We start from the raw sequence: 12,731 nt of genomic DNA, 5'->3' as shown, positions 1-12,731 counted from the left end.
CCTGAATCCAACATAGCATGCATCTTCCATCCCTCAAGCTTCACATCCACCGTCAGTGCGGGCTGCTCCTCCCAGCTCAGGATGAACCCTGGCGTCATTCTTGATGGGCAATTGGTTAGTAATAAAAATAACATCTGATGCCCAGTCCCTTGCTCTAGCTACTAGAAACCATTGGTCTCGATTAATAGTACATATCTTTATCATGTCAGTATATATTTTTAATAGTTTACTTGATTATATCTTTAGTTCTGTTTTGCTTCCTCTGAATACATTAGGCACCATCACTTATTTCACCTCAATATTTCCATGCTGACAAAAATCCCTCTAGGAAAACATAATGGCTGAAGACTACTCTTCATTGATAGCTCCTGTAAAGTGGGAAATAAAAGTATGGTGATCCAGTAGATCAGAGGTTTCAAACACATGGGGTATTTATACATGTGCTCCAGGAGTGGTGGTGGTAGTGGGACGTGCTTTAATTAGAGCAGCTCCGAGAGCCGCTCTAATTAAAGCGCCCAGAGTGTCTCATGTATCAGCATCCCTGTGTGGAAAAATGACAGCAGGGGTGCTTTGACTACAGCTTATCACACAAACTTCAGTTAAAGCACTCTGGCTGCCATTTTTCAGCATGGAGACGCTGATATACTGGAGTCTGCTGGAGTGTGGTAATTACCATGGTCCAGGAAACTCGACTAATTGAGTTTGCTCCAATGTGCAGTAGTTACTTTGCCACTCATGTATAGGTGCCCATGGCTTGTAGGCTGGATCTGGCCTGTATAGCCAGTCCACCTAGCCCTGGTAAATTGGTAGGGAGTATGGCATGCTGTGAAATACAGGGCCATTTGGCCCTGATGGCTGTGCCCTTGACCTTACTGCTGTCACGGCCAAACCACTTGCAGATGCTGGACCTGGTGCTGCTATGGTGGCTGCAGCGCCTGCCTGTATGCCCTGCACTGGATCTGGTCTGTGAGGATCACTGCAGTTCAGATCCAACCTGGGGCCCCAAGTGAGTTTGATAACCCTGCGGTAGATGCATAAAATAGGGAGGTTCCCACAGACTGTTGTTTAGTCTCTTTCCAAGTGCATATCAGGTGGCTATTGACAAAAATAGAGGTTCTTTCAAGGCTGTTGAGACTTCGCCAGCATTTGTACAATCCTTAAACCATATTTTCATTTAGAAATGAAAGAAATTTTTCCCTGCACTGATAGCTCTGGAAATGGCTTCTCTATACTTCATTATTTAAACTTGCTCCTTTCACATTGGACTACATGATTTTTCTTCTTCATTGCAGAAATGGCTTCAGATATTCCTGGATCGGTGACGTTGCCAGTCGCCCCTATGGCAGCAGGACAGGTGAGAATGGCAGGATCCATGCCTTCCAGAGGAGGAAAGAGACGTTCTGGGTAAGCTGTTTTATTTGCTCAGAGATGAAATTGAAAACTAGTTTTATTACTTTGTCAAATGCATAAATAGAAAGATACAAAAAGCACCAAAAAATGCCACTTTACTTCAAACTCAGCACGCTCCCACTGAGTGGGGCTTTTTGGCACTTTTATCTAATAGTTGGTTGACTCAGTTATTAGATAAAAGTGCCAAAAAAGCCCCGCTGAAGCACCTCTTAGCCATGGAATTAAATAGGCATGCAGTTGGAGTGTGTGGAGCACTAATGCAGTGTGATCCTTTGATTTGCCCTGTGTAGCATGCTTCCACATGCTGACATAACTGCATAAAGACGATCTTACAAGTTCACGAAATAGCCCTCGATAAACTTAACACTTTTATTTTGAAACTATTCTTTAAAATTCCTTTCAAGCTTCTGCTTAAAAGAGAGAAAGTGTTTAACAGTTTTTAATGACTACATTGCATCTATAACTGGCTTGGACTCCTAAGTGACCAGACAGATGATATTTTTATTGAACAGCTATAGGTCAGGTGGTAAAGCTGCTTATTCTGTCATGATTGACAATGATTGATGTTGGTTGCTCAGTGTGAAGTCTGCTGGTCATATAAAGTGTTGACTTGATGGGGGTGGTCCTGAGTTTTAAATATTTCTTTTTAAGTATCTTCATATTGTGCGGGCCGGGAGCGATCCAGGCCCTTTTTCGCGCCGCGCGGGCTGTGGCCAGCAGCCCGGGCACGCTGGGTCGGAGAAAACAGGCAACACGCTAGAATTAGGCATGGACGCATAATGGTTGATTTAAGATTATTTACTTACACCGAAGATGGTTGCGGTGCAGGCAGGAAAACTTGCTTGAGTTGCAGTTACAGATAGAAAAGAAGAGAGGCGGACTACAGTTCCTTCCCGTGAACATTCTTCTAGCCCATCCGGTTGGAGGCTCTAAACCGCGAGCCCGACGCGCCAACCAAAGAAAGTACTCGAAGAAAAGAGCTCTGAATAGACTCGCACGAAGTTTGCTAGGCTCCGTGGAACTTGTGCGCGCAGGGAAGAGGGATACGTCGAGGATTGCGCTCGGCGACGGGGAGAGGCTAGAGGCTGATCAGACCCCTGTTGCCTTCTTGATATTCACGCTGGGTCCAATAGGCTCCGCAGCGCTTAGAGATCTTCACGAGACGTGAAGTCTCCTCCTCCTGGTGTTCGAGGAGTCCTCCAACTTGGGCGGAAACCACTCAAGCTTTTTATACGGCTAGCAAGCCAATCACTAGCCGCCACATGGGAATAATTTAGAACTAGCCAATGGTGGGGCACAAATTTGAATATGAATGGCGGGAACTCCTTGCAACGTGCATTTCTGTGCTGCAACAAAGAAATGCACCCTGCAAAGAAAGCTACTGGTGGCGGGAATTCTTTTGCACCGGGGTTTTCCTCTGCAGCAGAAAACTCCACCGTGCAAAGAAGCTGCAATTTAGCGGGAACAATTTAGCAGTGCCGAAGCACTCACAAAACAAAAATCACACCCTTGGGTTGTGACATATATGCAAGTAAATAGGATGCGGGAGGGGGCAGAGGGGAGGTAAAATCAAGTTGAAATCTGTATTTAATATTCACTTTTTCTGAAGCAGCTATTCTAGGTTTGCTGCTCCACAGAAGGTACTGTGGTATAAGTGGTCCATAGGTCTAGATCAGTGGTTGCAACCTTGTCTGACTGCAGGGTAGAGTGACCCAACTTGGGTCAGAAGTAGGCAGTTGGGCAAGTGCTAGAACCAGCTGGCAGCCACTGCTTCTCCCTGTGGCGGCATAGGGAGAGTGATCACAGCTGCTGAAGCTCTACGCTACCAAATACCATCAAAGCTCCATATCCGCAGGTTGAATCCAGTGGCTGTGTAGGCCATACGTTGCCATCCCCTGGTCTAGATTAGTAGGCCTTCTGCAAGGTGTAAGAAGAGAGCATCGTGGAGCATTTATATTCATATCACAGAGGAAAAAATTCCTTCTGTGCAAAATTCATTGTAGTTTCTCTTTGAGCAAAGCTAAAACTAATACTCTGTCTGTTCATACTCCTTGGTGATACATCTTTGCACACCAAAATCCTTGGGCACTTTACAAAAGAACACCTCTGAGCATATGCAAAGGACTGCAGTCAAACAAAGGCCACTTTTCCAACAGAGGTATCTTAGAAAATTGTGGTGGGGTTGGTTTTCATTCCCCTTATGATTGCTGATGTATGCTGGTAACTAATTGTAGTTCTGGCCTGAATATCTGTCAGCTTAGTCTCATTGTCCATCTGCAATGTAGATATCAGTTTTCCTAGCTGTTAGTGGAACTTGTTTTTCTTCTGTATGAATTATACCAAATATTTGGCAGAAGAGTGGCAGCATAGAAATGCATAAGATAATGTATTGCTGAGGGCTATTCAAGTATTACACTGGTGTAAATGAATTTATTTGGTTTAAATTGAGATTTTATAAGTGTTGGGTTTTTTTTTAAAACACTTATCTGTGTAGGACCTGTTTGCACCTTAGGCTTCCTGCTATCTTAGTTTGTTTGCTATTTCTACTTACTTTTCTTTTAAGGGCTCAGTGATTTTAGCTTTAGGTCACCAGGTAATTTTTGTCTTTTCTGTGACCTGTTTTCATGCTTGTCTATTACTTCCCTATCCACCCTTCGCCTCACAATAACTATATCACACCATTTCTTGTCTATCCCAAAGGGTAGCAATCAGTGGCTCACTGTCTAGTTGGTGGTACCCCAGGGATCAGTCCTGGGGCGGGTTCTATTCTATATTTTCATCAGCGACCTGGAAGATGAGGATGGAGTGCACCTTCAGCAAGTTTGTAGCTGACACCAAGCTGGGTGGAGTTGTAGGTACACTGGAGGGTAGAGCTAGAATTCAGAGAGACCTTGACAAATTGGAGGACCGGACCAAAGGAAGTCTCATGATGTCCAATAAGGACAAGTGCAAAGTCCTGTGCTTAAGATGGAAAAATCCCATGCTGGACCAATACAGGCTGGGGTCTGACTGGCTGGGCAGCAGCTCTACAGAAGAGGACCTGAAGGTTACAGTGAACAATAAGCTGAATATGAGCCAATAGTATGCCCCTGATGCCAAGAAGGCTAACAGCATACTGGGCTGCATTAGTAGGAGACTTGCCAGAAGAATGAGGGAAGTGACTCTTCTCCTCTGTTCTCCAGATGTGGCCTCACCAGTGCATACTGTGTCCAGTTTTGGGCCCTCTACTACAGAAAAGATGCAGACAAACTGGAGAGAGGCCCACGGGGGGCAGCAAAAATGGTTTTGGGGCTAGGGCACATGACTTCTGAGGAGAGGCTGAGGGAACTGGGCTTATTTAGTGGGGACAAGAGAAGACAGGGGATTTCATAACAGCCTTCAACTACTTGGAGGGGAGTTCCAAAGAGGAGTGATGCAGCTAGGCTGTTTTCAGTGGTGGCAGATAACTGAACAAGCAGCAGTGGTCTAAAGTTGCAGCAAGGGAAGTTGAGGTTAGATATTGGGAAGAATTTTCTCACTAGGAGGGCGGTAAAACACCGGAACAGGTTACCCAGAGAGGTGGTGGAAGCTCCATCCTTGGAGGTTTTTAAAACTTGGCTAGACAGAGCTTTGGCTGGGATAATCTAGTTGGGGATGGTCCTGCTTTGAGCAAGGGGTTGGACTAGATGACTTCCCAAGGTCCCTTCCAACCCTCATTTTCTATGATTTTATGATTTTCTCAAAACATTTTTCTCCTCCAAAAGGACTTCCCAGCACAATCACTCTTGCCCCCCAAATTTCCCTCCTACCTTTTTATGAACTTACACTGAACTGTTTCCATATATTTATCTGAAGGTATTTTTGCTGTAAATTTTGGCTGTAGTTTTTTAATGTTGTTTACAATATATAGGTATCTTTTGTAGTGTGATTTTATATCTGCTTATATCTGTGTACAGTAAGTGCATACTGTGTGTAAGGAAAAAATAAGACGTGTTATCTCTTCAAAACAAAACAATTTAGTAGACCTCATTTTTAGTTATTTTTGTTTAATATGAAATTTAAATGAAGACCAAAGATGTGGTTTAGAAATGATGCCTTGTCTTCTCAGAAGCTCCTTTTGGCTGACATACAATCTGAATACAGGATCTTTATTTCTTTGCATGAGAGGACTTTGCCATATTGTTTTTCTTTTTATGTGCTGTATTGTGATTTGCTAAAGATTACATCTGATTCTTTATTGTCTGATTTCTGTCTAATTCTAAACCATGCCCACTAGTGGAAGGCAGTCGGGCAGCATTACTTTTAAATCGGGGAATATGTCCAAGACCTTACACTTAAGAGTGACCTACCTAGGGTTAGGTCAACCTAAGTGCCAAACTGTACGTACATTTGGGAAGGTTAGATTGGGCAAAAAAAGGCTGGCTTGATCTTCCATTTACCCAGGAAGTGAACTACATAGATTGGGATAACCCATGTCCCATCAAACCCAAACGTGTGCACATGTTTGGAGCACAGCACTGGGGCTGGGAAAGCAGAACTGCTCGTCCCATCCCTAGCCCTAGCCCGATCCCCAGGGCTGTGCTTTTCCTACCCCTCACCCCGACAGGACTCTTGTTTAGTCCTCCGACAGTTGCCCCTCAGCCCCCCGACCTGCTTGCCCACCTGATTCTTCCAACCTCTCCCTTCCCTTTGTGGACCCACCAGTCCCCACAGACCTGCCAGACCCCAGCTGGGGACCTGCCAGCCCCCCTGATCCTGCCCACCCCCTCCTCCCACCCTGACTTACTCTAGATTGGGTTCTCAGCACTGGTGAAAGTCTGCCCAATTGGGACCCAATCTACACTCACTCCGTGTGATTAGAGATTGGGCCTGGGAACATCTGCACACGCCAGTGGTTCCAAACCATGTTTCTACTGTTAAAATGGTATTGAAATTAATTTTGTGCAGCATTTTTACAAATGTTGCATTAAATTGGCTAAGTTCAGTGTGTTTATCTTTCTAAGCTGTCTTTTTTTTTTTTTTAAAGGAAAAAAATACTTTTGGAATAAAGAATTATATCCTTTCAAAGCAAAAATGACCAAATATATATTAAAAAGTCTAGTATGTTAAAGACCTGACTGATGCTTTGGCTCTGTGCACCCAGATTCTTCAGTGTGGAGCAGAGCCTGGTAGAAAGGGTTAGATGTACCTAACTGTCTGCTTTTATTCCAGTAGCCCTCACAGTGAGGTAAGTGGTGGTGTCTTGATATAAAAATTAAATTGTGGCTAGTCCCTGAAGAGCTGACTACTGGAGAGAATAAGATCCATTTAACTAGATAAACACTAACATGACTAGTCTCACTTATTCCTTTGGGACTGGTCCCACACCAAGGGCTACAAGATCAGGTCCTAAATATGTTGATACTCAGTTTTTTGTATCTTTTACTTTTTCCAATAATAATAAACTGGACCTAACATAATAAGAGTTGCCATTTTATCCGAATGGGAAAGTTCAGCCCTCAGCAAAGCTGAAAGCTGAATATTTTGGCTGGGAATTCAGAAAATCCCTCAAGGCAAGGAGCTCCTAGCATTTCTCTTTCTTTTTCTCCAAGGAGAAGAACTGGAGGAGTTCTCTCTCCGCAGCCCCAGCACTGTCCAACTTTGGAATACCCAGGAGAAACTGAGGTTTGATCCAAATGCCTCGCCTTCGATTCCTCCATTAAAAATCTGACTTTACAGCTTTATTGGTTGTAGTCACCACTAAGGTTGGGGAATGATTTGTCTTTATAGACAATGATACTGCAACTGCTTCTGTATGACAATAGTACAAAACCTTTTGGCCTATGTGAGGATTCAGTGTGCTAAGGAAGAGGCAATTTTCACAAGAAGTTTGACTTCATGTAGCAATGTGAAAAAATATAAACTTGCTGGCCATGAAGTAGGTATAGTGAGCATCAATGTACAACCAGCTTATGTAGCCACTGGAGGTCAGTGTTGCTCCACAACAACACATGGAAAGGTTAGCTCAGCAGCAGGGGAAGTGCTTTTGAAACTGAAAATTAAGAGTAAAATGTCATTGTCAGTGACAACATTGATGATAGAATCTGACTTTAACCAACTCAAATGCAGAAACCACATCTTTTCATAAAGACTGTTTAGAAAGGTGGTTTTCTCACCACTTCCTCTTACAAATGAATAATCACTTTTACCATCTGGGAAATATGAATGTGTCTTTGCTAATAAGATTTCTAGCTCCTGTGCTTATTTTCTGGTTTTGATCTGATTGTACATTGATTATTGCCAGCCTAAAACATCTCTTTTTAGAGAGAAGAGGAATCATTTTAAATCAAAATAGCAACTAGTGTTAGACAGTCAGATAGTTGATGTTGCCTAGTGTCTAGCCCGTATTATGTTATGTTACCCATATTTCATAGTTTCTCTTTTCTCAAATGGTTATTTTTTCCCTATATTAATTGTACCCTCAGTTCTCTAATTCTGTCTCTCTCTATTCCTTGAAACTTTTTTTAATATTAAGATTGGAAAAAGTTTTTGTATGCATGTTGTAGTTTTCTGTGTGCCTGAACTATAATTTACATCACTTGTTATTGTAAAGATCTTCAAGGTGTCAGAAATATCAGCACAGATGTATAAAGCAGGGCTGCAAACATAAAGCTTTAATTTGGTCGTGGCTGGGGAAGATAACAGCATTCCAGTCTTGAACCAGTGAATTGTGTAGGACCTGAATCAGATGCCAGTTGACCCAGCTGTGAAATGGCTACAGATTCTGGTGTACCCTAATCGCAGTAGCTTGATGGGCTACTAGGCTTGGTCAGGATTTCGACTTTGACCTCTTGACAACTGTGTAATAGATTTGTCAGCATTTAATGACACTGATTTATTTCAGTCCAGCCCTGATCAGTAGCGTTTGAAACTTACTTCTGTCTGAGGGCTGATTGGTGGCGACTTGTATGAAGTGAATTGGTGGTTGTGGTTCCTAATGGACAAGTGAAAAATACCACATTTAATAGTGGTTGAGACTAATTAGCAGCCAGTCGTAGCAGAGAAGCCAAAAACCAAGTGGTTGTAGAAAGCAGTAAGGTTTCTCTCTCTCACTCTTAATTGTGATTGCCTCTCCAGATTTGAGTAAAAGCATCTGAGCAAGTTGGTGTAAGGAAGCGTGCACTGCTGTTATGTGACTGACAGAAAAATTCACTTGGCAAGGGCCAGATCCTAAGCTTATTCAAATAAATGGAAAAACTCCTGTTGATTTCTTTAGGGTTTGGTTCAGGCTTCTGAGAGTCATTAATCCAGCATGTTTAACACAACCATCCTTTTTTGAGATTAGGAAGGGGTAAGGGGAGAGCAGCAGCAGCACAGACATTGGTTAATAAAATGCTCATTGAACTGATGGCTTCTTAATGATTTTTTACTAACTCAAAAATCTTACTTTTTTAGAATGGACTTTGATGATGAAGATGGTGAAGGTCCCAGCAAATTTTCAAGGTGAGCTTTATAACTAACCAGCTTGTATGACTGGCTTTTTCAGTGGAATAAAAAACCAAGCACACAATTAAGATTATACAAAACTCTAATCCCATAAGTTAAAATATGTTTGGTAGTGTTGCCAACAGAATGTCCTGACCTGTATCTAGTTACCTTTCAATTTTCTCTGCATTGGCAAATAAGGCATACAACACAGTGGTGCATAAGGAGCCAGTAAGGAGGATGGCACGCATCAGATCTCAGCCCACAGATTATCATGCACTAGAGGAACAGTTTGTTCAAGTAAAACTTTTCAGATAACTGCTTACGTAGTTGTTGCTTTTCAACAACATACAGTATGTGCATTTTAATTGCTTCTACAACTACTGTCATGTATACCACACAAACCACAATTTCCTCATCTGAAATTATTTTTTTTTAGTTTCACTATTTTAAATTTGAGAGATGAGCTTCTGTTGCTTGTCATTTTTGAACGTGTCTTTCTGCCACTGAAAATGGGTTTTATACTGAGTATTAATTCAATTCTGAACTATTATAATTAAAACACTGGACTTGGACTTTAGCTTTTTAAGAGCAAAGTTTATAATCTTGTTGTATGCATGTCTTTAGCAGTAGCATAATAGCAAATTTGGTTAAAATGGAATGTTGAATATTTCAAGTGACATTTTAATATAGAAGTAAAAGCAGCCTCATTGTCATTATTCACCTTTCATTTCAGTTTTGGTCACATGGTTTGTAATTCCCTATTAAAGAAAAATGGGAGTCACTAAACAGGATTCAGTGATACTGGGTGATTTTGCAAATTGCAGTTGCAGTTATGATAGCAGCAGCTGTGTTTAAACGCAAGGTTCTAGCATGGTTTTTCTATGCAAGATGGATAGGAATACTGTGTTAAAACTATATGTAGCATGCCTATTAAAGTCAGTGGTAACTCTGCTTAGCTAATCCAGCTCATTTTTTTTGAGAGCAGTATTTTTAAAAAGTGACCTTTCATGTCTGTGAAGTACTTTCAGAGCCTCAGGCAGGTGCTGTGGGAGTAAAACATTATGATTTTATAATGACCTGATTTGTCCACATAAATTCGCAGTTAGTGTTAGGGGGAGATCAGGGTCTAGGTTCAAGGTGATCATCAGATAAAGGTTCTGAGCCTTTGGAAATGTTATCCTGAGGTTGTGTTTTTGGGAGGTTTTTTGCAGCAAGGTTCTTATCTTGTCTTAATTTGTAGGTTAAGTTCACATGCGCCTGATGGTAGCCAAGCCTGTTATCTATGCTGTTTTTTTAGAGACAGTGCAGAATGTACTGTCTCCACATAAAGCATATACAGTTTAGAAACAAAGGCCATGGCAGTCCTACCTCATCTCTTGTTTTGATGGTTTAAATGGAACATAATGGAAGAGAAAAACATGATTGTAAAGCTTGGGTGAAGAAGTGCAAAGGATAGAGAAAATCACTGGTAGGAGACTCAGGAGCAAATTCCTTACCTAAGATTCCTTGCAATTTAAAAAAATTATTCTTTTGGTTTTGTTTTCGGTAAATAAATTACTAACTTATGCATTGATGGTAGTTAGTATTTCAGAAGAGAAAAAAACATCGTAATTGTTATAGTTAAATTTGTGGAAGCTGTAAAGGGCCACACCCTCTAATAAATTATGTACCCTGGAAAAGAGAGTATTAATGCTTAAACACTAATCCTCTTTATTTTCAGCAAATACTTTAGCCTGATTACTGAGTTCTTGAAACATACATGTCTAAACACTTCTTTTAATTCCGGCAATCAACTAGAAAATTAACAAAGGAGGAAGGAGTTGGGATGCATATCGTGCAGCTCACTTAAACTACCCTTTTTGTGTTTTTTATAACTTTTTTCTTGTTCATTGGATTGGATTTTTTTTTTGCATGTGCTTTTTTTGTTCTATGTATAAAGTTAAATTTCCAAGTGTAATGTGCAAGTGTTGTCCTTTAGCAAAAAAACCCAATATGCAGTCAGTGCTGTTCAGTAGTGAAATACCCTCTTTTATTATGTAAAACTTTTTATTTGGATTCACTTAAAAGATTTAAGATTTTTCTGTTTACTGAGTAATTGTAAAAAACATGGGTTAATCGGTGGTAGTAAACCATGAAAAATGTACGCTTATATGGTAGGATTTAGGAGTACATTGTATGAAGCCTGCAGCTATTAGACCAGTGATTCTCAAATTTTTTTGTACCAGGACCTATTTGGAAACATTGATGACCAGTCTTGACCCAGTGCCACTCGCTCCCAACCTGCTGCCCCCTGCCCCTAGACCCCCAGTATGTGGAGCCATGGGTGGGTGTGTGGGGCGTGGGGGGCCCCAAGCAGCCCCTGGCTGGCTGGAAGTCTGCCAGCCTGCAAGGGAAAAGCTATGGTTCCCCACATTTTTCTCCTTTAAAGGAAGATCCATTTTTAAAATTTGTTTGCAATTTTTTATATGTTCTTGTAACCCATTGGTTGAGAAACGCTGCACTAGAAGGTAAAAGTTATGTACACCTAGAGGCCTTTGTGTTTTAGCTTGTAAATACTTCCCTTCTGAGATCTACATGCATGAAAGTAGGTCTAATGCTCTGTCTAAAAGAGGTCATGCTGACACCTGCATGCATTGTGAAATGATAGTCAGAAATGTGAACACAGCAAATTTTATTTTATGCCATGTTACACTATGGTAGCATATAAATAATGGTGGACACGACAGACTCCATGAGATAGCGTCCTACCTTTAGGTATGTACTTATGTACCCATCTTCCCACATTGTAGATATGTTACCACTGCCCTCTGCTGAATGCAATGGGTAATGATGACTTCAGCCTGCAGTCCCTTTCAGCTCTACGTCAACTACTAATGCAACCATGAATATTTCAGAGGTAGCTCTCAGTAACAGATAAACGGTTCTTTGTGTAATGGGTGTTGATCAGTTTCTCAACCAAGAAACAGAAGGCTCATGTCTTTTAAGTGAATCCAGTGGGACATATTTTGACCTTCTAAATATTAATAAGTAAAAAGAGCATTTAACAACAGGATGTCGATTGTTTAATAAGTTTCAGCAGAGCCTACTTTTTCTTTTGTGTTTTATCATGTCCATTGCATCATCCTTCTCGTGCTGTAATTTATAGTTGTTATGTACAAGCAAGTGTCTTGTTGGCCTTCTGCTTTGTGTTTGACTAATTCTTTTGCACAAAACCTTTGAATTTACTTACCATCTTTTGTTTATAGGTATGATGATGATCAAATCTCTGGTGATAAGGAAAAATTTGCAAGGTAGGCGTATTCTATAGAGATCTTCTGCTGAGAGAAAAGAGGGTGATAGTCGTATCCAAAAATTCTCAGTCTGTGCACCTTAGCTTAGAGAGCTGGTTATTTTGTTCCTAGGTGGAACGATGGTCAAAGTACTGGTGACACAGAAGGGATTGCCAGGTAGGAGAAAGGAAAACGGTTTGCCCCTTTTATTTTACATGATACCATTCTCACTGGTCACGCACCAGGAAGATCTGGGGCCTGAGTCAAAGCTTAATGAAGTTAATGGGAGTTCTTCTGGCAATCACTGACTTCTGTGGGCTTTGAATCAGCCCCTTCATACCCTAATATAATACCCTTAAAACAGTCTTTTAAAAGTCAAATAAAAATTAATTCAGTGCTCCATCCTGTAACCACATTAACAAATGTAAATGCTTCTAGGACCAGACCTTTTATAAGAGGAGCATATTTCCTCTTCCTATCTCCCAAGCTCACACTGAGTGAAATTCAGGACAGTGCATATGTGTTTGCCCAGTCGAGTCTGTAGGCAACCTATAAATTAAGGCAATACTGTATATTATTATAAAATAGTGAAAGGGGATATTAGAT

At 41.2% G+C, this 12,731-nt stretch overlaps 1 protein-coding gene across 2 annotated transcripts in view; it reads left to right on the top strand.

The window, feature by feature from the left end:
- Positions 1-1,294: 1,294 nt before the first annotated feature.
- The window catches only part of ARNT2 (aryl hydrocarbon receptor nuclear translocator 2), a 116,107-nt gene continuing 104,670 nt past the window's right edge, over positions 1,295-12,731 (top strand). The window contains exons 1-3 of one of the 2 annotated variants that reach the window (XM_025215244.1): positions 1,295-1,404; positions 8,824-8,871; positions 12,102-12,146. In XM_025215244.1, the coding sequence (XP_025071029.1) occupies positions 1,295-1,404; positions 8,824-8,871; positions 12,102-12,146 (203 nt within the window). The remainder of the gene's footprint in view (positions 1,405-8,823; positions 8,872-12,101; positions 12,147-12,731) is intronic. The other variant, XM_006033445.3, reaches the window with a different exon arrangement.

Source organism: Alligator sinensis, unplaced genomic scaffold (assembly GCF_000455745.1).
Source record: "Alligator sinensis unplaced genomic scaffold, ASM45574v1 scaffold1318_3, whole genome shotgun sequence".
Taxonomy (NCBI): domain Eukaryota; kingdom Metazoa; phylum Chordata; order Crocodylia; family Alligatoridae; genus Alligator; species Alligator sinensis.
This window is presented reverse-complemented; position numbering and strand designations above follow the sequence as displayed.